This window comes from Castor canadensis, chromosome 11, assembly GCF_047511655.1.
Source record: "Castor canadensis chromosome 11, mCasCan1.hap1v2, whole genome shotgun sequence".
Classification (NCBI taxonomy): Eukaryota; Metazoa; Chordata; class Mammalia; order Rodentia; family Castoridae; genus Castor; species Castor canadensis.
The window spans coordinates 129,513,964-129,541,908 of NC_133396.1; the positions used below are offsets into that span (position 1 = coordinate 129,513,964).

At 45.5% G+C, this 27,945-nt stretch overlaps 2 protein-coding genes across 11 annotated transcripts in view; one reads left to right on the forward strand and one right to left on the reverse strand.

Annotated features, from left to right (window-relative positions):
• Syt2 (synaptotagmin 2) overlaps window positions 1–8,380 on the forward strand; it is a 106,183-nt gene extending 97,803 nt beyond the window's left edge. For all 5 annotated transcript variants that reach the window (XM_074048631.1, XM_074048629.1, XM_074048630.1 and 2 more), the window contains 2 exons: window positions 229–362; window positions 2,641–8,380. In XM_074048631.1, coding sequence (XP_073904732.1) covers window positions 229–362; window positions 2,641–2,847 — 341 coding nt within the window. In that variant the 3' untranslated portion in view covers window positions 2,848–8,380. The remainder of the gene's footprint in view (window positions 1–228; window positions 363–2,640) is intronic.
• Window positions 8,381–9,799: 1,419 nt separating this feature from the next.
• Window positions 9,800–27,945, reverse strand: part of Ppp1r12b (protein phosphatase 1 regulatory subunit 12B) — a 216,694-nt gene continuing 198,548 nt past the window's right edge. For 3 of the 6 annotated variants that reach the window (XR_012439039.1, XR_012439038.1, XR_012439041.1), the window contains 3 exons: window positions 27,825–27,875; window positions 10,598–17,004; window positions 9,800–10,566 (listed from right to left, as the gene is read on the reverse strand). Coding sequence is in view for 3 of the 6 variants with exons in the window: in XM_074048626.1 (XP_073904727.1) it covers window positions 22,258–22,392; window positions 27,825–27,875 (186 nt within the window). In the remaining 3 variants the exon portion in view is untranslated. Of the gene's footprint in view, window positions 10,567–10,597; window positions 17,005–20,796; window positions 22,393–27,824; window positions 27,876–27,945 lie in introns of those variants that run through there. The other 3 variants (XM_074048626.1, XM_074048625.1, XM_074048627.1) reach the window with 1 other exon arrangement.

The following is a 27,945-nucleotide window of genomic DNA, read 5'->3' on the forward strand; positions in this document are numbered from 1 at the left end:
ACAAATTATTTGCCTGGGCTGGCTTCAAACCACAATCCTCTTGATCTCTGCCTCCTGAGTAGCTAGGATTACGGGCGTGAGCCACCAGGACCCAGCTTGCCCCAGAACTTTCTGAAGGCTTGGGTTCTGGTTGCACACAATCTGCACAAAGACCCTGGGCTCACTGGGAGGGTGGGTGGAGACTAAAGGGATCCTAACCCCTCTGAGGTTGGGACTTTCCCTGCACAGACCCCTACGTGAAGATCCACCTGATGCAAAATGGCAAGAGGCTCAAGAAGAAGAAGACGACGGTGAAGAAGAAGACCCTGAACCCCTACTTCAACGAGTCCTTCAGCTTTGAGATCCCCTTCGAGCAGATCCAGGTGTTTACACTCTGTGGACCTTAGGCAAATGAGGATGGGGAGGTCGAGGGCAGGGCACTCACCAAAGACCTCAGAGCAACCTCGCTTGGTGGGGGAAGGCTCTGGGTCCCATGATCCCACAGTATGGCCTCCTTCTTGGAGGGTCTCCTTTTTCTGAGGAGATGAACGGCAACTAATTTGATAAAGATTCTACAGATCCTTCCTTAAGGATTTCGAGGAACACTTGTGCACATGGACATGTAGTAGTGACACCACTGAGGTTGGGAGTGACTGAGGAGGAAATGGCCTCGCTCATCCTCCTGATGTCCTTCTTTGGCCATCCCTGCCCCCATTTCTACTGCTTCCCAGGTCTGCTCCCATCTGCCCCTCTGACTCTTTCCTCTCCAACTTTGTCTGTTCTTCCTTCCCTTCCTTCTTTCCTACTAGAAAATTCTGTAAATGTTGGAGATGAGGTTTGTTTTTCGCCACTTCTGGGTATGATTGGGAGCTGGACCTAGAAGGACAAGAGACCCTACCTTTGGGGGCTGGAAGTCAGAGGCAGCTAAGGGCTTGCATAGCAGTGGGCACTCATGAAGTTTCCATCTCCTGCCTTTGTAGTGAGCTAGCCCTCCCCCTTTCCTCCCCTCCAGGAAGGCTGAGGGGCAAGAGTGCTGAGTTGGAGCTATCAGCTATGGAGGAGTCTGTGATGGATGGTGGAATTCCTCAAGAGAACAATGGGCAGCTCAGTGATAATGTGAGCCCAAGAGTCTCCACAATGGAAAGCTTTAGACATAAGGTGTACTGGCCCAAGCATTTCAAGTTCATCAGTGCAGTGACCTCTGTCCTTTCTCCTTTCAACCAAACCTTTAATTCTGTTGTTTTTTGTTTTTCCTCTACTGGGGATTGAACCCAAGACTTCATGCCTACTACTCAAGTGTTCTACCCACTAAGCTATACTCCAGCCCTGAATTTCTCTGTTTTCAATTAATTGTCATACTACCCACTCAGTGGGCCAACTCAGAAACCTAGCAGCATCTTAGACTCTAGTCCTTTTTCCTTTCTCACTTATCCAACACACTTTCCTGAGCATTTCTTAAGTGCCTGGCACTTGTGAGGGGCTAGGGAAACAAGTATGTAGAAGATACAGTCCTGGCTTTCAAGGCCGTGGCAGTGGGAGGGGACTGGTGAACTGGTGGAGAGTGTTACAGCACAGTGAGATGACAACTTCAAGGAGAAGAAGACAGAGGACAGGTGGGGGTGAAAGGGAGCAATTCAATAGTGGCTTCCCAGAGAAAGCTTTGTCCTAGAGTTGAGTCTGCATTTGTCTGGAGTCAGGGAGAAAGGCATGGACTGTCTCCTCAACAAATCCACCTGATCAGCTAGCCCTCTTGGTCCCCTCCTCTAAACACCTCTCCAGCCTGACTGACTTCCCATCTCCACTGCCTTGTTTTCCATCCTCAATATCTACCTCTCCAGAACCCCTAGCGACTGGCCTCCTCCCTGCCTTCAAGCCCATTCCTCTTGTAGTGACTATTCCTCAATACCAGCACTCTCTAAAAATAGCCGTGCTATTTCTCTTCAAAGTCTGCAGGAACCTCTGACTGCTGGCCTAAAGGATAAAATGTAAACTCCTTAGCTGACTCCACCCTCCACCCACCCACTGGCTTCATTTCCTGCCTCAGTTGCTTCTCTATACATCAGTGACTCTGAGTTGCTGATGTTTCTCAGTCACCAAATGCACTCCTGTGTCCGTGCCCCTACCCACGCTAATGGTTCCTGCATCCTCTTCCTTCTTTTCTCCTCCTAGAGAAATTGTCAGCTTTCACATCCCAGTTCAAATGTCACCTCCTCTGTGGAGCCTTTTGTGATTAACCTGAGCAGGAGTGTCACTTCCTCCATGTCTCTACCAGGACCTTGCGTTAATCTCTCTAGCATAACCTTCATCACTTTCATTTTAAGTTTTTGATTCTATATGTCTGCTGACCTTATGTCTAACCCTAATCCTAACCTTAACCATAGAGGTAAAATCCATCTTTTCATGCCTCCCCCAAAGGGCTTTACACACGCCTAGAGCATTGCACATGCTCAGTAAATGCCTGTTGGTAGAGACACAAGTCACTTCCAAAAGGTGTAGGCTCCACCTCCATGTAAATTCAGATTTAGTTGGAGCTCAAGGTGCAAGCAAGAAGACCTGGGAGGCGTCTAGTCATTGGGACTATTGGTTGATAGAAGGGAAAAATTTGGTCATGGAATCTCCATGTCTTTCCCTGCCAACTCCGTTCCTTTGTTTTCCTTGCAGAAAGTCCAGGTGGTGGTCACGGTGCTGGACTATGACAAGCTAGGCAAGAATGAAGCCATCGGCAAGATCTTTGTGGGCAGCAATGCCACAGGCACAGAGCTGCGGCACTGGTCCGACATGCTGGCCAATCCTCGCAGGCCCATTGCCCAGTGGCACTCACTGAAGCCTGAGGAAGAAGTGGACGCACTTCTGGGCAAGAACAAGTAGGCAGTAGCGGCTGGGAACCCGCGCGCTTCACGGACGCTGACAAGATCCAGAGCTATCAATACCTCAGTTATGCAACCTTAGAGGTTTTTTCATTTGTTTGTGGTGTGTCTTTGTTTTTCCTTCCTTTTTCCTCTTTTTAAAGATCAACTTCCCTTTGAAGGCTGCGTGAGGAGAGTCCCCTTAGAGGTAAAAGAGAAGCCTGGCTCTGTTCATCTCCTTGGAACTTCCCTTGCTGACTGCCCTGTCTTGTTGCCTTTCAGTTTTTCAAAGCTTCACTTAAGCCTCACCCTGAGTGAGGCCCTCTACTGGCAGAAAGTTGCAGCACTTCCTGTTTTTGTGTGGGTTCTGGACCAACAAAATGGCGGCACACCCTGTTTCCTGACAGCAAAGGCAACACGGTGGCCAGTGATGTGTGTGTGTGTGTGTGTGTGTGTATGTGTTGTGTAGCTGTGTGTGTGTGTGTGTGTCTTTGAGTATCTCTTCATTCCTTGAATGAGCCATGGACAGTGAAGCTGAAGCTGTGTGGGAGAGGAGGAGCTTCAGGAACCCCAAACTGAAGAAAGCCCACTGTCTTAAGTGGAAGATCTGTCAGCTTGTGGAGAAGACCCAGACTCATAGTCAGATGTCAGAGGCCCTCGTATTCCTTGTGAGTGGCTCTTTGGGAGGCAGCAAGATGTGAAGACTGGATGTGTCCAGAACTAGGACCAAACTCCTGATGCCATCATAGACTTCCTCCTGTCAATCATGGTTTCCCCAGAAGTGGGATTTCTGGGACATTTTTGGAAATGACTATTCTTTAGATTGGTCAGACTTTAACAGGAACTGCGAGTCCCAGGATCTCACTCTTGTTAACAATGAATATCAAACTATGAAGAAACAGTGCCCAGAAAAACTAAAATTAAATTCCTGGATCTTTGCCCCATCCCATGGAAAACCTAGACGCTTTCTTCCTCTCCAGAATATTGGCAGTGCAGTTCATTTGCATTTATTCTCCATCATGCTTTGCTTCTGTTTCTCTTTTCATTTAAGTGGAGCAACACTGTCTGAAGACATGTTATCTGTACAGAGCCAGAGAACTTTAAGAGGAAGGCTTAAATGTTCTTAGTTCCCCTAAGGTTCAGGTAAGAAGGGGGTGGTAAGAAGAGGAAGATAGATGGATGGTGGAGAGTTACTTGGATGAGATAGATGGGATTCCCCCAACTCTCATTCCTTGTTCCCTGGACACTCTGCCTTCCATGCCTGTGGGTTGTGGGTAGCTGGAGTGGCCCAGGAGGACCAGTGCAGAGGCCCCAACATGCCATTTATTAGACAGGCTTCTAAGAATGCCAAAAATGAAGGTCATTAATTCCAAATGAGTGATGAAGGAGGACTTGTCAGGGTTTCTACCCCATGCTGTTATGTCCCATTCCCTGTTCACCTTTTGTCCCTGGCATTGATTAAAAAGCCATATATATGTTAGTCAAGTTTATACTGAGTCCCCTTCCAAACCTTCAGCCTGGGCAAGAGAGTCAGCCCCCATGTGACCAGAGGCCAACCCTACTTGCCTCCCTTCTTTTGGCCTTTCTGTTCCATCTTTAAATCCTTCCTTAAATTTCTTTACCACAGAAAATTCACAGCTTTCCCGGAAGCCTGGGAATCACTCTCTTTGCCAGCCAAAATGGTAGCATCTATCTTATCCCATCCAGGCTTCTTCAGGTTCTTGTAGGCACCTGAGGTGGATGATACTAGAATCAGGCTTTGAGGACCCAGCATGAAGAAGGTGCAAGAGTGTCTTTTTATTTTATTGAGGGTTTTGTTTTATTTTTTGGCTGAAGTAGGGAGTGAAGGAACACTTCTACCAGAAACAGACTGGGAAGAAAGGCTTGGCCTGCCTCTTTTCAGAGTGATCGTTGGCATATGAGAAGTCACAGATTTTATAGCCTCTGTGTGTGTGTGTGTGTGTGTGTGTGTGTGTGTGTGTGTGTGTGTGTAATAATGAGGAGGTAGGACTGGATAAGGATTATAGGCTGTGATCCTTGGGACCAGAGTTATGATCATGGTAGAGAGTTGTAGAACAATGGCTGTAGGTTACCAGGGTTGTGGTATGGACATCTGAAGTCACTATACTCTTCTCTCATCCCCAGAGCTATGGGGTTTTGGTGCTTTCTCAGGGTCCTTCTCCACACTTGTTCTCTTCCAGCCATTCCCCACAAATCTCATTCCTGGAACTCTGTTGTCCATCCCATCCCCTTTGCCTCTATCCTGTTGCCCTTTCCCAACCCACTTTCTACCACCTGGGATTCTTTTCTGCTCATGAACCCCATGCAGCCCTTTGAGAGCCCAACATTTGCTACTCCCCTGACAGAGTTAGAAAGGGAATGACAGGCACCTCTGGGGCTTAGGTGTCCTTAGATCTAGAGACAGGCTGGATTTTATTGCTCTGTCCTCTCTAGTGGGCAGCTTGGAGACTGACTCTCAGCACCAGGGTGGCACTGGTGTGAGTGCCAGAATCAGTTCCTGCCCAGGTGCTGCTGGTCCTGATGAGCCACCCAACCAGGTAACATCTCTCTGGGTCCAGGCATTAGGCTGGAACATGCTGAAGCAGTAGGTGACTATATCTGAGGGCTGATATGACCCAAACCTGTTGTGTAAGTTTATTTCTGGGGATGTGAGGGCCCTGGGGTATCAGCACAGGATAGAGTTAGGGTTTGTGGCTAATGAGGAGTTCTGGATGCTTTTGGAGCTGTGAGTTTTCATCTCAGTCTGTTCCCAGGAAAGGAAGATACTTAGTAGAGAGGTCCTTTTTTTTTTAATAGAGGGGCTGAGACCATGAAAATCTAAACTCAATCCTAGCTAGGGCTAGGCTGGAAACTATTTCCTCCCTGAATGATCATTCTAGAATGGAAATATACTCTGCCAGTGCTTTTCAGAATGGAAGGAGAAACTGAGGCCTGGAGAAGGCTGTGCAGTCCCAGAATGTGGGTCCTAGACAATGAGCTATGATGAGGAGCCCTTTGGCTGGAGGAGGAGACAGTAGGGATTAGGCTTCAGCCTTTCTGTGGGTGAAACCAACTTGCTTGTAAACAGTGGAAGTGGACAAGAACAGAGAGAGAGAGAAAAAAAGAGAGAGAGAGAGTATTCCTGTTCTTTCCATTTTCTAGGATAATTCTTGAGGTTTCTGAATCCTGGGTCTCACTCTGCCTCTTCCTTTCTCCACCCTCCCTGCTTCCCACCTCAGGCTGGTTGGGGCCTTTTCTCAGAGCCACAAGTAGTGGCAGGCAGAAAGGAGTCCCAGTTCCTTATCCTTGAGACCTGTGACGGTTACCAGATTTGGCAAATAAAAATAGAGAATGCTCAGTTAAATTTGAATTTCAAATAAACAACAAATAATTTTAAGTGTGTCCTAGGCAATATTTGGGACATATTATACTAAAATGTGATTTGTTGTTAGATTTAAAGGAAATTCAAATTTAAGTGGTCATTCTGTATTGTGTCTGGCAACCCTACCCTATGACCACTTTTCCCTGCTCCCCTCTTGGTCCCAGAGGGCCAGAGATTGGTCATGGATTTGACTTAATCTGTTTTTCTTGAGCTGCAATATTGAGAAGGGGACACTGTGACTTGAAGATACATGAATATACTTTATTTTTGAAGCAACAACAAGAATCTTCTGAAGCCATTTGAGCCTCATCTGCCCCTCCATGTGTGTTTAGTTATATATAAGAGAAGATAGTTATCTATAAACATATGAACGGAATCTTGTTTCATCAAGATGCATGTCTATAACTTTCTGTAAATAGCCGCATGGCAATGCTGAGAGCCCCCTTGATCTCCCAGCCCACAACCCATTTTACAGAACTGGTTGAGGCTGCTCCTTTGATTTTATGTTGTGTAAAGTCTTTGTTCTTAGCCCCACCCCTACATCCTCCCATGGGGAATCCTTGCAGTGGGAGCCATTGGGATGGGAGTGTGTTTCTGGCCCTGGGGCCAGCACTGCCCAGGGAAGATGCTGGAGGATACTGTGGCCTTGAAGACCCATCTACTGCACACCTGATTGCAGGGCCACCATTGGGGCATGGTGTAGGGTCCAGCTGGTGTCTGGTGTCCCATTGCTTCTGTGTCCAGTGTATGTATGTGGTGTGGTTCCCTTCCTCCCACTGTCTGAATTAATTGAAAAGCCATAAAGGGGGCCTCCTACTGGAGACTGTCCTAGGCTCCTCCCAGGAGCCCCCATGTCCCTATGACTGGCTCCCCACAGAACACTTGTGAAGGGCTCACCTGTTGTCACCCCCTCCTGATCCCTCAACCGTGTCATGAAGACAGATGGCATCCAGGGCTTCTGGTGGGGCCTCAGGAGATGCCCCTGCTGGCCTCTTTGGCTTAGGTCTGACAGCTAAACTCCATCTCCACCCTGGGTGTGGACTCCATAGCTTTGGATGTTTTCCTGAGGGCCCTGCAAGAAGCAATAAGGGTTTTCAGGAGCAGTCAGCAGCTCAATTTGGCCAAGTTCACAGTGACCACCTGGGGTTCACAGAACCAGCCTTGCCTACTCAACACTAAAGTGTCAGAGCCCCTGGATGGCAATTGGAGGAGGATCTCATGGGGACCACAATGGGTTAAGCTCTCCCCCACTTTCGCCTGCAGTCTGACAGCACCCCAAGTACAAGGGAGCCCTGAGTGGTGGGCAGGTGCAGTTGTGTGGGTTGACTCCTAGCAGGTATGCGCTTGGCTGTGATCCTCACTTTGCTCCCAGGGTAGCCTCAGCAGGTGTAAAGTAGTAGACAGGCGGGCAGAGGGAACTGGAGCCTTCTAAGGTTCTCAGTCATCACGTTGAACTGTAGTCCCCCCCCACCCCAGGCCTCCATTGGATCCCTCTCCCCTCCAGAACAGTAATGCATGTAAATCATGCATGCAAATAGCCCAGGAGACTTCAGGCAGGAGAGAACTTGGGTGAATCAGGCAGGGTGTATTTGACAAGGCCAGAGACAGCAGGGTGGGCTCTGTCATTTACAAGCCATGACATTTGAGCAGAAGTCCTAGAGACCTTTGTGCTGAGGACATGAAGAATGGGGAAAGTGGAGGGGGACCATTTCAGGGATCAGCGCTCTTTGGGCCTCTCTTGCTCTCCAGAAAAAGTAGAGGAGAGATGGTGAGGTGGCAGGAGCAGTGTGTGGGGACATTGTGGTTTCTCTACCTGCCTTAGCAATCAGGACTTTAGGGGGAGTCCTCTTCAGAGAAGTCTGACCATTCTGCCCTGATTCCTGCTCATCAAAGATTTGATTTGCTGCTTTCTGAAAATCTTGGGGCCAGATACTTTCAAAACCAGGGCTGGAGCAGAAGCCTAGCCTGCCTAAGGTCACCCCTGGAATGCATCAGCACCACCAGGAGCCCTCTCTGTCTTCATAGGAAAGACACGTGTGTAGTCCCTTTCCCGGCTCTGCTTGGCAATGCTCTCTACCCCCTTATGTGGACTCTGTTGTTCTTGTCTGATCTCGTCAAATTGTTATTTTGTAATGAGCTGCGTCTCCTTATTAAAGAAATGAGCTGAAAGAAATCTGGGGGTGGGGGGGTGTCTCTAGTTGTTTTTACTGGGCCATGGTGAGGGTGGGAGTAGTAGGCATGACCCCTAAGGGTCAGCATGGCGTGGGAGAGTTTTGAGGCTCTCATCTCTGGCTCAGCATCTCCTTTTAGGGATGCCACAAAAGGGCCCAGAGCCCATTCTCCTCTGGGGTCAGGGAAGACCAGACAGGCACTCTGGTGGGTGGTGGGGCACCAGCACCTCACGATGGAGGACATATGCCAGGGACTGTCCTCTGGGAGGTGGGGGTGGGTGGGTGGATGGGCCGCAGTCTTGTATTCTCTCAAGAGCTGGGCTTAGAGGGCAGTGAAGCCAAGGCAGGGGCAGGACTGAACCAGAGTTTGGGTCTGTAACTGACCCATCTTGCTGCTTTAGTCCTCAGGTAGGGCAGGCTGAGGGGCCTGGGTGCCCAAGGCGAGGGTTTACCACTGGAGGGTCTCCTGGCTGAGAAGGTGGGTTCCCCACCCTGCTGGAGGCTGCGCACACAGTCCCCATACACAACAGCTAGGTGACACTGTCTGCAGAACTCACCCTATCCAATGGAACCGAGACAGAAGTGACAGTTCTGTCTGGGGGCCCCTTGCAATGGAAGACATGCTTCTCTTCCTCTAGTTTGAGGCTCCTGGACAGGTCTAAACTCTTTAGCTATGACATCATGTGTTTGTTCTGCTGCTGCTTGAGCTGCAAACAGCTGGGTGACAGCAGGGGAAACAAATCTTCCCTCCCTGACTTCCCTCCAAGTGACCAGGGATTTCCGCTGGGTAGAAAACAGCTGAGCTGCGTAAGCAACCAGACCTGAACCTTAGCTGCCTGAGTGGAACCTGGCTACCCACCCACAAGCCGACAGGAGGCCAGCACAGTCCTTCCCTGGTCTGGGCTGTTTAGTGGTAACCTCTAATGACCCCCAAGGTAACTACAGTTGTAGTTTGGAACTAGGGCATGATTTTGGATCTCCTGAGTCAAATAATGACCTAAGGAAAACCTTCACACACAGAAGAGATGAAGGGTGGTGCCAAGAGACTTCATGAGCCCAAGAAAAACCACTGCCGCTCTGGACTCAGACTCCCTAGTGGGGAAGTGGCGGGATGTTAGTGTGTATTGAGGCGGGCTCAGCGCCTTGTCACATAGCCCTCCTCTCTTCCTTAAAATAGCCACATGCTCAGCCTCTGGGAACCCTGATTTCTTCATATGGTTCTTCTGTACCTTCAATCTCGGCTTTTCCTGGGCCCGATCCACCTAGGAAACCCCTTCTGGTGCTCCCAGAGACTCACCCTCAGGTAGGCTCACTTGGGGGCTCCCTGAGGAAGAGACCTCTAAGTGGATAGGAGTTGCAGGAGGCTGTCGGTGAGGCCCCATGGAGGCCTTGATAGATGTGAGTCTACCAATCCCACTGCACAAAGTTAAAACACATTTTTATTTACTCATTTATAAATACTGTTGTGTTTACAGGCATCATATAGATGTGAATATTATTCCCGAACTTTCAAACACAGAATACTTAATACTACTTAACAACAACCAGTAAAACATCCATCTCAGGGTTGAAAGGCCACTCAAAATTGCATAAAAATACATTCAGTTCACAAAGCGAATTTGGCTTCCCCTCCCTTAGCCCCACCCCCGCCCCAGGTGTATTTACAATGGACTGAAGTTAATCCACACAAACCAGCTGAAAAATGGTTACATTTGGTGCTTTAACCATGGTGGAAGTAAGGTGAGGAGTGAAGGGTAGAGAGAGCAGAGACAAAAATGCTATCACTAAAATGGGGAGTGTGGTGATTCTCAAAGGCTCCTTTCACCTTGCCTCATCAAGGTCTGGACAGAAGAAGCATGAAAGGAAGAACACCATAAACCCGAGACTTGAGTGTGAAGTATTCAATTGAGAATAGGCTGTTATTGAGATGTAAGGGGAAACACATTCCTTCCCCTCAGGGCTATCACCGCCCTCCTTGAGGTACCAGCCAGTGGCGCCCCTAAGAGATTCAAGAGATGCTGGCTAGAAAAGGGGGTGTGCTGGAGGCTGCATCCTCTCAGAGCCCTCTTCTACCCCAGTGGCCTGCCTCCTGGTGTCCTTTACCTCCAATTGCCTTTACATCAGAGGACAAGCTGGAATCTGTTCAATGTCTCAGGGCTGGGAGCAAGAACACCAAGGGCAAATATACCTTGGAGCAAGAACACCAAGGGCAAATATACCTTGGAGAGAGTTGAGCTGATGCTGGCTCTCCAGTGTCCCTTGCTCAGGATTTGTGCTCTGATCCCCACCTCTGGCTTAGGGAGCTCAACAGGGGCTCTTATGAGCAAACCGCCCCCCCCACCCCAAGTCGGTGTGCCTTTCTTGCCAGGCAGGAATGAACTGAGGTTGCTGTTACCAGATACATTGACATACTGATCCAGTTTGTACTGAGAAGACATACTTCTGCTTTAAGCTGGAACTAGTCACACCTCTCAGGATGAAAGATGGAATGAGCCAGACATGGCTACTCACAGTCTCCTTGGCCGAGCTGTGGAGGAGTCATGTGGGCCTACAAGTCAAACCTCTCTGAACGGTCATTGGCACAGCCAGGGAGCTTTGAAACTTGAGAGGGGATGGGGGTGTGTGGCATATGACACACTCCTCCAAGAATCTTGGCCAACTGACAGAAACCCTCTAAAGCACCACCAGGTTCAAGCGAGGAAGCAAGGTATAAAGATTGTGGAGGGCGATGAGAGGGAAAAGAAGGGGGAAGGGTGTATGCTTATTTTGGAAGAGAATAAGAGCATCCTGGTGTCACCCTCAGGGACCACCCAAGTAAAATTTTATTGGAAGCATTAGGGGAAAACTTGGAGAAATAACAAAATGTCACTGGAAAATTCACAGTTCAAAATGATAAGCAAATGAGTTGGTGAACGGCTCAGAGAAGTCCTTTGGGGAACTGGTAGGGAGGGTGAAAAACAAAAGATGAATTAACAGAATACTACATTTGGGTAAGACTGTTTTCTAAGTTCTCATTTCTAATCAAGCAAGACCTCACTGTGAAAGCCCCGGACTAATAAGCTGCATGTGCATTCACACAGGCTAGAAGATATCCTCAAACTGTCAAAGCTTCTTAAGGCAAGGCCAGAGCATGCTTCAGTGCCAGGGTCTTTAGACACTCCCTCCTCTCATCTTTCCAAGGAGGCTTCCAGACACTGGGTTGTAAGGTACACATCAGGTCAACTGTGACCCACCACCGCCTTTCAAGGAGACGTGGATGCAGTTGCTGACTGGCTGGTCAAGAGCTTGTTTTTCCTCAGCCCTCAAGAGACCACCTCATTCCTTAGTAGCTGTGACAATGACAGTTTCTGGGCTATAATGAAGTTGATCTATTTTTCAAATCTAATCAGATACAAACAATTGATAGCCATCCCTGGCAGGGCCTACTGCTCCTAAGCAGTGTCAATACCCATTAGGGAGGCTGATTAAAACCTCTGCTCAGCTGATGGCTGAGGGATGCAGTCATCAGTGAGACAGAATTCACTTCCATGTGCTGAAGCTTCATTTTCTTCCTTCCAGTGCTCACAGCCTCCATCCTGCTCACGTTCAAAGCCCCTGGCCATTTGCTCTTTTCCTAACATAGAACACAGGCCACCTCTACTTCCAGGGTCTCTGCCCTTCACTGTGCACAAACCCAGACCTGCAGGAGTCTTGAGAGCCAAGTTCTGTTCTATGCAATGTGGCTGTATGGTTTGTAAATGCTTACTGCTCTCATAGACTCCTCTGCAGACCTGCTTTAAAGGAAAGACCATCTTGAACAGCATCGGAACCTTCTTCTGAGAGCCTCAAGTCAGAGGAGGAGCTCAACAGAACCAAAGATTGAGGGTTTTTACTGAGGAAAACTCTTACTGTTGCAAAGGCAGAGTTCAAGACTAGGACCAGCTGGTACTAAGCAGAAATGCAATTAGTCTGCTGTTTGGATATTGAGAGCCAGTGCAGATCACAGCTGAGAAAGCTGAGGAGAGGTGATTGAGGACACCTAGGAAACAGCATATCTATTTCCTATTAAAACAATTTGTCCAAGGCTGCCTGCAACAAATTGTATTCTACCCATTTCCCCATGAGCTCCAATTTCCATCTCTGCAGGTTTTAATATTCTTACCAAACCTTTTACAAGGGAAAGCAATTGCAACACCATTCAATTACCCTCAATATTAAACTCAGTTTCCAACAAGGATGAGAAGTCAACCTTGATATGCTGATGTTAAACAGTTTGAATCTGGAAGAAAACAAGAATTTTGGTCTTGAATTTTTTAAGATAAAAGGAGGAAATTTTTGAAGCAGAAATTTCAACTTTAAGAACTGTTCTGATCTTCCTAATAAAGAATATATCATAGAATTTTATGCTGAAAGGAACTTTGTATAGATTATCTTGCCCAGGGTCACATGGCTACATAGAAGAGTTGGCCCCAGAACTCAGATGTGCAGAATCCCAGTGGATTATTCTTATAGCACCGTATGTTGCCCTCAAAGCTGCCTTGCTTACTGGGTCAGAGAAACCCACATCCTCGAGGGGGTCTGCACTTGACTTGCCTTAAAAATAAGAATGGCAACAAAGATCTGCAGCTATAATTGGGCCTAGATTTGTGCAGGGACCACCTCTGACTGATAATTGGGTAGAGGTAAGTGCAGTGCGGGCATATACTGTGGGGCTCGATGATTCCTGGTAGGACTAGAAGGGACACCAGGGCTCCTGCAGTGTGGCCTCACTGCTAAGCTGCTCTGGAATCAGTGGCTCATCTGGGGTAGAACTAGGTATTGCCCTACTCACTGGCTTAGCTGCTGAATCCTTTAGGCTTTCCCATTTAAAATGCAAAAGAGTATGAAAACAAGTGGCAAATTTTACAGTCCTCTCTTCCCTAGGCTTCTGCTCATCCCAGGCCCTCCTCTTAATGAGTGCCAACACTGTGAAGACCCTCTCTTGCACAATGGTCTGGACAGAAACACTATCTTTTTCTGAGAGAAGACAGTGTCTGTCTGTGGCTAGGAGAGGCTGCAAAGGGGCCAGAAATCCAGAGCCCTAGAAAAATGTATGGCTGTGAGAGTTTCTTCTTCCCTCATCTCTGGCTCAGTGAGATACTCCTGGGGAAAACAGCAAGCAGTTTGCACATACTTTTATGGGGTCTACAGGTTAAGGGGGATTTTATCCTCACTTCCTGGGTGGAACTGTCAAATAAGCATATGTTTTGTTTCAGGCAGGGAGAGTGGGTGAAATGTTCAAAGAGAGATATGAAATCCACCAGTGGCTTCGGTGAAAAACAAATGCATTTACATCTCTTTAAATGGGGTGAGGGCTGCGATAGAACCAGAGAAAATCCAGAAGAGAAGCAAGTATCCCTCAGTTGCATAGAGACAAGGAGATTCCAGAAACTATGAATGAAGCTGGCCCATGAGAGAATTTAGTGCACTGAGTAGCCAGCCCAAGCCATGCCTATTTAGATTCTTCAGAGGCAACACCTGAGATGTGTGTAACCCTCACAATAGGGACTGAGATGGGGGCTGGGAGCCATCAGACCCTGGAGTAATCAGAAAAGGCTCAGTAGCCCTGAAAGACAAACAGGCAAATTCCAGCCAGAGAATTTCTGGAGTGGCCTAATCATTATTCCCAAAGGTGTGGCTTGGTAATCAAAAAAATATCAAATCAGAGAACAGAGGGTATGAAACTATACTGAGAACATTCTCTTCCCCATTCTAACATGACAGAGCTGAGCCCACGTAGCTGGCAGCTTGCAGCTGGTTTTCTCAGCTTGAGCTGCTGGGGAGGCTCATGAATACCAAGTCAACAAGTGAGGATGGGGGTCGGTGGCCACTGGAGAGAACCATAGTCTCAAACTGACCAAGCGGCGCAAGAAAAGGAGACCTGGGGTTGCCAGCACCCAAGGAGGGCAGCTGGCTATCAGAAGGCCTATAACCACCAAGCCCCTGTGGGGCTTTTAGTCAATATGGCTCTGAAGAAATGACATTTTATTCTCTGGAAGAGACCAGAATTCAGTTATCTGTCTCATAGAATTAATGACTTTAGAGAATGCGCCTGAAATCACCCATGATGGCTTACACTTTCATGGGTTCTTCATTGTTGAATCCAGTACTCCTCAGCTTGTAAGTATCCTGTTAAAAGGAAGCACCCTGTGCTATGGCAGGGCTGTGTAAAGCAGCAGGGTGCAACAACCCCCGAGCTTTGAGAACTCGTCTCCCATGCTTTGGAAGGCACAAAGGGCTCTGAGGGAGCTCTCTCTTACTCCTTTACCTGGTCTATGGACTGGAGGAGGCGCAAAATGCTTCCCCAATAATATTTTTTCCTGAGAAAGAGGCAACAATTCTCTCTTCCCCAGTGTCAAAGATGTGCCAAGAGACTCAATTAGCCAACACCTTGTTGATTTCCTCTCCCTAGAATGAAGGAAATGTTTATTATAGTGAAAGATATGGTGCTTCTCACTCCACTTCAGCGTTCCCTGAGAACTGAGCATACGGTGTCCCCATGATAATACAAAGTCCTAAGAGAGGAGCAGCTTCTGAAAATGGGTGGAAACAGAAGACAGAATCTTATATGCTCTAAAACTGGTGTTTTGTTAGAGGCATGGTTTCTATTCTGGAACTGGGATCCTGAATTACAGCTTCTGGTTTAAGAGCATGGGATGTTTCAGAGGGTCACAGAAAACAATCCTCCATTCCATTTTCAGGAAAGAAACTAACAGAGGTAGTATATGTTAAGAGAATGGACCAATCTGAGCACTGAGCATCACTGACAACACTAAAATGACTTGCACACCCAAAATGAACCAAGGAATAAAACCACAAAAAGTAAACACTATGTGCCTTTAATGTTGGGTCATCATTGAGAAGTAATGGTTTAATTGTGTGCTGGAATTATGGAGTACTCTGTCTAGGTCTGGGCATGATATTCTAAAAGGCTGTTTTAATCTAGAGGAGGATGGCCAAGATTTGACAGGCATGAAAAGCCTCTCATGAGGACTGGGGTGTGGCTCAAGTGGTAAAGCACTTGCCTAGTAAGCACAAGGTTCTGGGTTCAATCCCAGTACTAAAAAGAATAAAAGCATGCCACATGAAAGGACTAGGAAGGGAGCATCCATGTGCAGATTAGTAAAAACTCTGGTTCTGAGAGCTGCGGAAGCTTCAAGCATTTATCACTGATGCTTCCCCAGAAGTTTATGTGAGCAAGAGTCAAAGCTAAGGCAGCAGAGGTCCCTGTGATGGAGCTGGGCCAAGTGACTCGTGGGCCTTGATCCTCTCCAATTCCATGACTTCCTCAGGGCTGAGAGCGCTTTACTCCCTTAAACTGCCACCAAGCAGTCATTTCTCCTGCTGGAGTTTCTAAGAAAGCAAATGTTCCCTCCCTAAGTCTAATCACCACTGTCCTCCAGCATAATCAAAATGCTGCAAGTGTCCACAAATACTCTACTCTCAACATTACATGTCTTCCCAGTCTGCTTCCATCCCCTAGTCTAGCTCCCAATAATCTACCCTCCCCACTCTCAGGCCTCCTCGCATGACTTCATCTCCCACTAGAACAGGTGCTAGAGTGGACAGGAAAACAAGGGACTGAGGTGAGGCAGACTGGGGTATGCAGAGCCCAGATTTTCTAATAGGGAAAATCATTTTACAAGGAGCACACGAGTGGGAAATGAGAAGAATGGACTGATACTTCTGCCACACACATCCTAGCTCTTTGGGGAAATGGCTTGTGATAGTACTACAGCTCCAGAGTGATGACAGCCATGTTTCTAAGACTCTAGAATAATGATTTTCTATAATGGCCAAAGACAACTGAGGTCAGGCGCTCTATGCCAGCTTTTATACCATCGGGTAAGGGCCTGGAGAGGAAGAGAGAATAAAAGGACAGAAAGGAAAAGAGTAAGTGAAGCCAGGGCCATCTGAGTTTTGGAGAAAGGAAGGAATAGAGGTTAAGACTAGTCAAGGATGTTACTGGGTTGTTGATAGAAAAAATCAAAATAAGTCAGTTCCTGAGAGGTGAAGAACAGAGAGTCTTGATGCAAAGTCATGGTCACTAGGACCCTAAGGAAACACACAGCTCTGAGGCAGTCCAATTATTAATTTCACATCCTGTGCTTTCTCTTGGCACCCCAGACAGAGTCTGGAGTGGCCACCACAAGACTCACTCATATCAGTGTAAAGGCTGTAGGTAGAAGCCTTACATGTTTGGATTAATTCCAATGTGGACAAAGCAGCAGAGCAGGAAGCTGGGGCCCATAGCTGAGCTTGGCTTACTCCTCAAGGCCTTCTCCAGATGGCTTGAGTGATCTCAACCATGCTTCAATTAAAACTGTCAATAAAAGTTGGGAGAGGGGTGTGAGAGTGCAGAGAAAATGTACAGTGCAGAGGAGGTGTCCGAAGATGATCAGAAAGAGTCCTTCCACCAAAACATTCATTTTTTTTTTTTTTTTTGGCTGGAAGGCCATAACTGGAAAAGGAGGGGCAGGGCAGAAACTGCTGTCCTCCCTTTCAAAGTCTGGAGCATGCTCTATTTGGACAGTTTGCTGATGACTCTGATGAGGGCACCATTTTCATCTTTCAGCCTCTGGTTGTCGGATTTCAGCTCTGTTAACACCTGTGGTGGGTGACAAAGAGAAAGGTGTGTTAGAGCCTGCAATGATCACCTCCTCTACCAGGCCAGCCTGGCAAGTGAACAGGGCCTTCCGTGTGAGGAACTGTCACCACCCCTTCACCCAGGGATGAAATTCCCTTGAATCTTCCTATTTATTGAGTTAGTAATGCTAATGTTTGGGGAGCCCAAAGCCCCTCATTTTTTGAGCCAGAATATTTAGCAGCAATAACTTATTTCCTTGTATGTAAGCTTCATGTTCCATATTTGCATATCCTTTTATTCTATTGAGCCAGTAGCTGTTTTCAGTTTTCCTGTCCTTGAACTCACCTCTAGTCTAGAGAAATTGAGGAGAGTGCCAAAGTAGGCTGGTGAGGACATATGGAAGGAATTCAGAAAGGACTTGGAGAGGAGATCACTGTTCCACTGCTCATGAAAAATAAGAATGCAGGCTGAGGAACAGAACTTAGCTTTTCTACCATGTGCCAGAATGATTTAAAGGTCTTCCTCTTAGTGCCTTTGATGAATAGAACCCTTCAAAATTCTAACTAGTCACTTTACACATACCTACTTTCAACATTAAAACTAGAGAATGTAACAGATACGGTCATAGAACAGCTAGTTACAGCAAATACAAGGCATATATTAAATTTTCTCTTTAACTCTCTATTGGTAGTTATCAAGAGATATAAGAGACCTTATCAGCAATTTCAGAGGATGGTGTTATAATTCTGGGCAACAGATGCTTATGGAGAGAGGGAGGGAGTAGAGATTCAACCCTATCAGTTCTGTCATCTTGGAATATGACATATAGTGTTGTCTAATTTGTGGAACAAAGGAAAAGCAAGGTCCAACTTGGATAGCCAAGTCTTTATTATGTGATCAGGCTTTTTGACAAGTATGTTATGCATCTGAAAAATCTTAATGGGCTGTTGATAAGGGTACAGTTTATGTGTGGTCCTTTTGGTAGCAAGACTTAAGTTAATGGGTAAATATATCTTCACCTTGAAGGCTCCAGAAATCTATATCCTCATCTGCTCAATGCAGATATCCTTTCATTGATCAATTATTTAAACCTACAGGACCTTTGTGTCAGGCAATGCCCACAGAAAAGGGTAGCCTGGGCTCAGGTCTTATTAGGTCTGTTTAGTTTTAGCTATCAGCTATGTATTAACTATTTAGGGGATCTAGCTGTACTTGAAGGAATATAACTATTGTTTCCTCAACCTTGCAGGGAAGATACAGGTTACATCATTAAGCATGTAAGGGGAACAAAGGGAAAACACTGTATTTATAATGTGGGAGACACTGTGCTAGAGGGCCTCACTAAGTGCCTCATGAACCTGTGATACAACTACTATCCTTATTTCTACAAATGAGGGAACCAAGTCTCCCACACCACCCATCTATTTAAATGGCAAAGATGATACTGAACCCAGCTGTGCCCAAAGATCATTCCTTTATCAAAGGTGGAAGTAGGGATGAAAAAGAAACACTGAAATTGTTATAGAGCAGAAACAAATCCCAGCATTGTCACTGTCATTAATGCAAATCACTCAACTTCTCTGCAGGGACTCTGGGAGGCTGACAAGAGGTAACAGATGAGCAAGTATGTTGATGTCTATAATGTGTTTTGTGATACTGGGTATTCCGCTACCACTGAGTTTTCCCATGAAGGTGGGAGGGCAGGCAAGTAATCTATAACTCTACTAAGAAGGATTTAATCTAGAAAATATAAAGTTAGAGTTTTAGTCTTTTGATCTTGTCTCTCCTACCATACTAACTCAATCTAGGCAGCTCTGGCCATCCTCCCTTTTATGCCTCTATTCTTGTAGTTTTGTTCATCAGAATTGAGTACTTGGAAACTCATTTCAATAAAAATTTTTAGAAAAAAAATCCCAAGGAGGTTTCATGATGTTTTACCTTCCCATCTCTTCTCTAATCCCTATCCTCGGGCCTGCAGCCTGGGTTGACTCTGAAAACTCTAACTCTGTAACAGGATTCCATAGCAGGAAGAAGCTACATATGGCAAAGGTTTACATTTCACTGCTTAGCAGCTCATCAAGTCAGAACTGAGCTGCACTTTTTTTTTTAATTTACAAACAATTCGTTAAGCTTTGGTGATTTATTTCCACATTAAGAATTCAATTCCTTGGGAAAAAAAAGTTGGACAAGGCAATTTCACAGCTGCAACATACTACAATTGACATCTTAAGGGAGTGTAAAAAAGTACAAATGGAATGTAGAAATCAAGGGGGAGGTGGGAAGCCTCTTAAACTTCACTCTCAAAAGAGAGAAGGGGAAATGAGCAGTACTATCTGATAGTCACTTAATGCTAAAGAATTATTAAATTATTATTAAACATTTTTCATATATGTGAATATAATATACAAATGTGAGGCTTAAAGCTTTATCATTTTATCACTCTGGATCTCAGCTTCTTAATTTCTAACTTTGCATCTTACCACAGTTTGATATTAAGATACCTTGGACAAATAAAATCAAGTACAAGTTTTTTCAACTGTTACTTCTTATAGTTTATGATGAGGACTGTTACAGAGGAAGGAGCCATGGGTCCTGAACCTTCAGAGAGAGCCAAGGCAAAGCCAGTGTGGGCAAGAGGGTCTCAGAATGAGTTGCCTGAGCTGCCTTGCTTCCAATTACATGGGAAGTAGAAAGGATTCTTCTTTTCTATTCTGTTGATAAGTAGCTTACCACACACTGAGATAGGATGATTTCTCCAGGGGACTATTAGAAAAAAAAAAGCAGGGCAAAAATCTCTTGATCCTACTGCCAGCTTGGCTTAGTCATTCCATCTTTCCTTGTGGCAGGGGTCAGGAAGCATTTTCTATTAAGGGCCAGAGAGTAAATATCTCTGCAGGCCACACTGTTTATGGTGCATCTCAGCTCTACTGATGTAGCAAAGAAGTAGTCATAGACATGTTGAGAATACAGAGATAAAAGAGCATGGCTCAGTTCCAATACAGCTTCATTTCTGGACACTGAAATTTGAATTTCATATGTTATGAAATAATTTTCTTTGGACTTTTTTTTTTTTTGACTACTGGTATGGCTCACAGAACTATGAAGTGGGCCATAGTTTGCTGTCCTTGTTGAAGGTCATGTACCAGGCCAAAGGCATTCCTTACAGTGGCAAATCTTTTGGTAGGTAAATGCTCTTTGGAAGTCAACCTTTTACAGGAAGTCAAAGCACTGAGAAGGAAGAAGGGTGTCCTTCATCCCTCAGCTGCAAAGCTGGGAAACACTATAGTTGCTTAATATATCCTCCTCCATTATTTATGTCATATGCTTAACAAATGGCTAAAACTCTGTGACAAATATACAGACAACTTATATCACAGAGGACTTTGGAACCTAACACAACTACTTTGAATTTTGGTTCTACCACTTATTCTTTGAGTGTCCTTGGGCAAGTTTCTTAACCTGTGACTCCATTTTAAAAATATATACAATGGTTCTGAGGAATCAATGAGGAAAAACATACAAAGCACTCAGCTTGGGCCTTAATAAATGATAGCTGTTATCATGCTTTTTCTTTTTTCCCTCTTCTTTTTTGGTGGAACTAGGGTTTGAACTCAGGGCTTCACACTTGCAAAGGAGGCACTTGGAAAGTAGGTGCTGTACCACCTGAGTCATACTTCCATCCCTGTTATGCTTCTTGACCACTGAAAGGATAAGATTTAGTCTTGCCCCATATCCCACATTGTCTTGCAACAACTAAAAATAACTGGGACATCTTTTGGGGTCTCTGCCCCATGTCAAATTTTTGTAGGAATCTTTGTGTGTATGTGTGTGTGTGTGTGTGTGTGTGTGTGTGTGTGGTGTGTGTATACGTGTGTATGTGTGTATACGTGTGTATGTATACGTGTGTATGTGGGCTGTGTGTATATACGTGTGTATGTGTGTGGTGTGTATGTATGTGTGTATACGTGTGTATGTGTGGTGTGTGTGTGTGTGTGTGTGTGTGTGTACTGGACATCGAACCCAGGGCCTTCAGCATGCTAATCACCAAGCTATACTCTCAGCCCAGGAGTCTCGAGGTGAATGTTAAAGCATGGAGTTTGGACCTATGCTGGGTGCTCATTGCCAGGCCATGGCAGCACATCCCTTTCAATTTTCTTTCTGCCTGTGATAGCATCTGCAGCAGGATATTAGCTCAGCCCTATGGTAATTGGGTGCTTTAGTTCTAGTGGATATTAGTTGCTAGCTACTGACCCCGAAGGCAAAAGCAAATAGGCAGAAAAAAGAACAGGCCCTGGTCAGGACTAATTAGATTGTTACTGAAAATTAAAAACTCATGTCAGGGCAGTGGTGACCCTACCACACTATCTTGGGATGGGAAAACAAGCTGCCTGTGAGCTTGTCTTTCAGATCCACAGCCAGAGGAAGGCTCCAGCTCTCAGTTTTTATTCTCAGTTGAAAATAAATTCCTGCTCTCTGCTCCATTGCCTGTCCCATTAGGGAAAAGCCCAGTCCCATTAGGGAAAGACTTGCTATTTGAGGGTCTCATTTATACAGGCTATGTTCTGCCTCATAGCCACACACTTGGGGTGGGGAGGCACACATCCCTAGGACAAGGAGATCTGTGACAGGGATAAGAGAAATACCTCCAAGGAAAGAGAAGAAAGCAAACTATTGCAGAAGGAGGCAAAGAATACTATTCAATTCTGCTCCAATGGTGAGATGGAGGATGTTCTTGCTGGTAGTGGAGTGGGCCACAGTCCTGGTTCTCTCAACCCAGCAATGTTGTCACATGTGGGGATTTAGTTTTGCCTTGTATTCAAAGAGTTGTGTTCTTAACCTGGTTGTAAAAAGAATCAGTAGGGGAGCTTGAAGAAATACTGATGCATAGGTCTCAACCCATGTATTCTTTGGGGTTAGCCTAGGCACCTGTGTATGTGAGCAGTTCCCACTCAGGTGGTTCTAACATGCAGTCAGGGTTGAGAGCCATTGCCCTTGGCTAAGCGAGCAAATCCATATTCAGTCTCTAGAAGGTGATGTAGTGATCTTATCAAATACACTGCCGGCTCAGATGAGCCTCCCTTGACCTAGGCTGTTATGTCCCATTCTATTGTCTTACTCCTGGCTCCTTCCATCTCCAGATGACCAAGATTTACAGGGACCTGCACAAGAGGCTCTGATGGAGGGGATGAGTACAGGGCTTCTGGGTACAACAAGAAGAGTAAACCTGCCTGAAGTAGTGGAGGAGGGAAGTGAGGTGGAGAAGAAGGGCAAGAACTAGAGCTCCTGGGTGTCCGAGGACTCGATGGACTCCGAGAGTCTGGCCACCACTCGGGTCAGGGCCCTGTTCTCAGCCTGCAGTTGCTCGTTCATCTGCTTCAAGGTTTGAATCTGTTTTAGCTGGTGGAGGTTCTGCAGAGAGTGAGACATGGAGGGGACGGACACACAAGACAGAGACAAGACAGACCAGAGGAGAAAAAAGTAGGACAAAGAAACCACGTGACTTTTTGTTTTTATTTTTAGTTTGCATGCAAGGAAATGAGAAAGGAAGGAGTAATAAGAGCAAATTGTGTATAGGGGTGGTAGAGAAAAGCCCAGGGAGGGGAGAGCTGTGGCTGTCCTTCTTGACTGGGGTCTAAGTATGCTGAAGACCAGCTGTATGAACACAACCACCAGGCTCTTCAAAAGCACGTCTGGATAACTTTTGAGACTGATAGTCCACCATGTGGCTTACAGCCTTCCAAACCAAATTCACAAAATTGAGCCATAGCCTCAGGGACTCTCTATTAGCACTGGGACTGGAGCTGAGGACTTGTGTGTTCCTAAATCCAGCTATTGTCCTTTCTTTCCCCCATACTTGGCCTCCTGCCCCCAGTTATTTTCTTTCTGGATTCTTCTTTTACCTCATTTATTTAATTAAAAAAATACAACAAGGAAAACAAGAGAGGGGTCTTTTATTTAAGTACGTTCAGCATATGGCATATACTACTTAGAAGGGTGAAGTGATTCATAACAAAATAATAACTGTCAGCTCTCTGGACAGTCCTCTAATCTGCTTTGTAGGAAACTTCATAACCATCCCAGTTCTCCTTTGCAGTATGGAGAGCTTGTCCAGGATCTCAGAATTGCTAACTTGCCTCTGACCTGCTATATGTGATTATATGCATCACTAAGTTCATAGCTAACTATGCTCTCTGTCCCAGTTCATGTTAAGGCTGGGAGCTGCTTAAAGGTGTTTACAGACTCATATTCTGGAAATGATAACAGTGCACAAGAAAAGCAGAAATCATAAATGCCCAATGATAATAGCATTGGCTGGACTAGTCCAGTCTCTACTATCTGTCAGGGTTACAAATAAACAGAATAACCACCCCAGAGATATTCTTCCTAATACCCTATATTCTACAAGGGACATGAAGACTTTAATAAACAAGATTATAGCAGAGACCTGCCTACTCTGCTACATGTCCTTCCTAAGTAATCATCTACTCTGACCTTGAAACTGAGACCATCAGCTCTTTTGGGGGGAAGTGATTGTTAAGCAAATGGGGTTTTGCTGATGAGGATGGACAAAAAGGTATCAGAAAAAAGTATCTCATACTCACACAATGAGAAGGTAGAAATGAAAAATTAGTGGAGTAATAGTTTGGGAGTGAAACAGCAAGAAAATGAAAGGTAGCATGAGGGGAATAAAACAGTGAACAGAAAAAACAAGCAGAGACAAACTGCTGATCAGCTCTTCGCCCAAAGAAGGAGAATGACTGCCTTGGAAAAAAGGCAGAGCAGCCAAACATTTCCATGTAGCTACTGGGCAGTTCTCAGTAGAGGACTGGGTGGTCCTCTTTGCCCACTGTAAACAGAGGAGGGAGATCATGGTGCAGCAAATGGAAGAGTTTTTACCTTTATTTTATTTTTCTTTTCAGTGCTGGGGTTTGAACTAAGTGTCTCATGCTTGCTAGGCAGGCATTCTATCACTTGAGCCACTCTGCCAGCCCTTTATGGAATAGTTTTTAAAGAGATGGGCAGAACCCAAATTTAAGAACCAATGGAAAGTCCCCGGTTCTTCCCCTTCATTGGTATTGACATTAAACCAAAAATTTCAACACAATCATTGTCATTATGTAAAGAGGTCTTTGCCTTCCAAGGAATAGGAAAGACATGAACTATGGGAAGTGACTCAGTCTAACATGTGAGAACAAGCAGATGCAGGTGGAAGGATTTGAAAGTTATCAGCATAAAGGAAAGAGGCAGGAAAAAATCTGGTGGGATGTTCTATAAACATCCTGAAAACAAGGCATGGTAAGAAGATGGAGAGAGAGAGCAGGGAATAGAGCAAGGTGGATAAGAGCAGTTTAGGGGCAAGGTTGGCTACTCCAAGTAGGCAAAGTAGAAATCCCAAGACCAATCTAAAAGGAGACTGGCTGCTGGGCCACTCTCATGCAAGGACCTGGGAAAGGAATTCTAAAGGTATGGCAGAGAGGCTGATGTTGAATGGAGGATGTAGTAGGAAAGTAATCAGGCTGGATGTGGGTACATCCTAAGACCAAGTACAGGCCCACTCACAGTGACATGCACACCTGTCAAAACTGGCATGTAATCCTACCCCAATCCAGGATCTGGTGGAGTTTCTCCTGAGGAGAATTTATAAATACTTACCTTTCCAGATCAAAGCAGAAAGGCACAACCCGTCTCTCACAACCACAGAGGCCCATATACATTTGGGAGAGCCTCTCTCATGGTTCCCCATTTCACCTGGCCTTTGTCTTTTAGAGTCAGAAAAACAGGCACTGAAGTCACTTTCTGTCTTGAACTCACTTTAAGTACCTATATCTTTAAGGAGTCACTAGAGATCAACACTCCCCCAACCCCCAAACTATTTCCTACTGACTGCTCTGGGGAAGACTGAGTGTCTGTATAAACTGAATATGCATAAGCATAGAGAGCAGCTGGTTCCAAGCTCTACTGGATGCTGGATTTCACAAGACAGCTACCTGCTCTATTGGCTGGCTACCTTGTACACAGAGATTTTGGCGGCTAATCACTTAGAGAAGTTGGTCACTATAAATGATATCCTGGATGAAGAGCTTGAGAGATAAACAAGCATTTCTTCAACTTCTTTAGGGCCAGCCACAGCAATCTGATAATATTTATACATGTGTATTTGAAACTTTTGCCTTCAAAGAAGGTACATGTTCGGTTTATGTCTATAGACCTTACTGGGAGGTTCTGATGATCCTCCCCCTTAGTCCTCTAGAGGGAGCTGAAAGATTTTATTAGCCTCTGACTGAAGCAAATTATGATTAGGGCTGTAAAGCTTCCAAGCATTTCTTTTCCACTTGGCTCTGTAATTGATAATGGAGAATAATGGCAACTAAGTGAATAGGTGGAATTTTTAACTAAAAAGAAAAAAATCAGTCTCAAAACAGCTTACCTATGGTTTGGGAGGCCAAATAGTTATGATCTGGCCTCACTTGCTAATTTAAACAATTCATTTTAAAGTTGCTTTAAAATGGTTTCTGACTGAAGGGAGCAAACACTATCCTGTATTATAATCTCTACTGAGAAAATAAAAGAACTCCCGACTTAGTTTAGAAAAATCACAGCCTGATAGAATAAGGAAAGACAGAAACATGTAAGCCTATCTCAACCCACAGGAATGAGAGCAATTAGATCATGGAAGGGCTTCCACACTTGCTAATTTAGAATGGAAATAGAAAGAAGGAGCAACCTCAAGTTCTCCACTTTTGGCCACTTTCTAGGTCTTGTGGCAGGGGTGGAGGGACTGTGCAGATGAAACAAAGAGGTCTGTGACTGGTGGGTACAGGCTGGCTTTGGGTTCCAGGGTACTCACTGGGAGGTACCAACTTGGGCCTCATTTACATGAGCATTTTGGGTCTTCTTTTTTTCTCTTCCCTTCCTCCCTTCCTTTCTTTTTTGGAGACAGGGCCTTACTCTAGACTGCCCTGGAACTTGCTGTGTAGCATAGGCTAGCTCTGAAGTCAAGATCCCTTGGCTTACACCTCCCAAATGCTGGGATTAGAGGCATGTGACAACATGCCTGGACATAGGCCATTTCTTAATGAGCACAGCTGACAGCTGCTAATAGCAGAGTACAGATGGTAAAACTCAGAGGGTCTCAAAGATAGAGGATCCCCTCCCCCATCTAGACAATCAGGAGCCATGAACATTCACTCATCCAGAACTGTTTGGCAGCTAGGCACCACTGGCTCACGCCTGTAATCCTAGCTACTCAGGAGGCAGAGATCAGGAGGATCATGGTTTGAAGCCACCTCAGGCAAACAGTCTACGAGAGACTACCTTGAAAAAACCTATCACCAAAAAAAAAAAAAGGCTGGCATAGTGGCTCAAGCTATAGCTTGACCCTGAGTTCAAACCCAGTATCAGAAAAAAACAAAAATAAAAACTGTTTGGCAATAGTAACATTCTGCCCCAAGTGGGAGAGAATACTTCTATACGTTAAGCCAGGTGGACTTGCAAAAACCAGAAGATGGAAAAGTTTAATGGTGTTGGGGTACTATTCTATTACATCAGAAGAATCAACCAGTTATTATTTCATCTCTTGCTACTCTGATTTAACTTGGAAGAATTAAAGCATTTGATGCATAAGCAGACATTGTTTGAAATTCTACGTCAATGTTATCAGTCATAGCTTTGGTATGGTGAGTAGGAAATGCATAGGCAAGGCTTGGTATTCCTCCTTCATTCTGGAACTATAAAAACTAACAGGATTGTGAGGCACAGAATCTGGTTAAAACTATGATCATGTCAGGTCCTAAAAAGCTTCTTCCAGTTAATAATCTACCTTTTTAGGCCACTGGAATAACAGCTGTCTCTCCCAAAGTGCTACACTGCCTATCAGGATGCTTGCTCACAGGAGACTTGGGGATCAGCCTGATGCTGTCCCAGAGTTTCTGTTACCTACCGAAGAAACTCACGTCTCACTAGATGAATACTTGGCATCATATATCCAGTAAAGTAAGATTCTTGAAGAAAGAAAAAAGGCTGAGGAAGTGCTAAGTGATTGTGACCACGTGGCATCATGCATTGCTGGGATCAGATGCTCCAAAATCATATCCAGGTGACTATCTTGAGCAGCTCTAAATCCCCTACAACTCTCAATCTTACCCTTCCACAGCAATAGATTGACTCCTTTGGATAGAATGCTAGCTCTTAGCACCAAAAACTGCCAAGAACAATTGTCCATTAAAGTGGTTAATGGAGGTGATGGTCATTGCAAGTCATAGTGAGAGGACAAAGCAGCAAGCCCTGAAGTGTGTCTAGTGGCATGAGCTTACTCTAGTGGGAGAATGCCAAGTACACTGGAATACTGCAGGGGAAATGGACTGGGACAGAAAATCAATATGTGAATAAATTTTTGTTCTACTGCAGAATGACTCAGTCTGTGCTCCTCCCTGCAAGGGCAGGATAGGGAGGGTACTGGGTGGAAAGCCTCTGACCTTCCTTCCATTTGCCAAGCTCGAAATGGAGGCTCTATAAAGCTAGAGAACTTGTCCTGGCCCTTTTGGAAATCAAACTTCTTGAGGGAAGCTTTGCTTAGAAAACCTTAAAAGTTCCACTAGGGTTTATTGCTGGCAATCAACCAAAGGCAGCATTTGTTCCTAGGCAGCTTATAAAGGGGTCACAATGGATGTACATGAGCTGAGAGAGCCTCAGAATGGTTGAGAAGAGGTGCTCACCTCCTTTTCACAGGCCTTCTTTTCTTGAGAGTATTCAGTTTGTAGTGCTATTTAGAGGGGACAGGCTTATTCTTGGTGGGCATTCTAGAACAGGCACACAAACAGAGAAAGAAAATTTCTTCATACCTTCATCTCCTCCTCCATTTCTGACATTTTCCGCTCTAAGGCTCGCCTCTCCTGTTTGGAAACAATGAGCCTGTTGAATTTGTAACAGATCGAGAAACAGTCACAATACTGCCTCCTACCT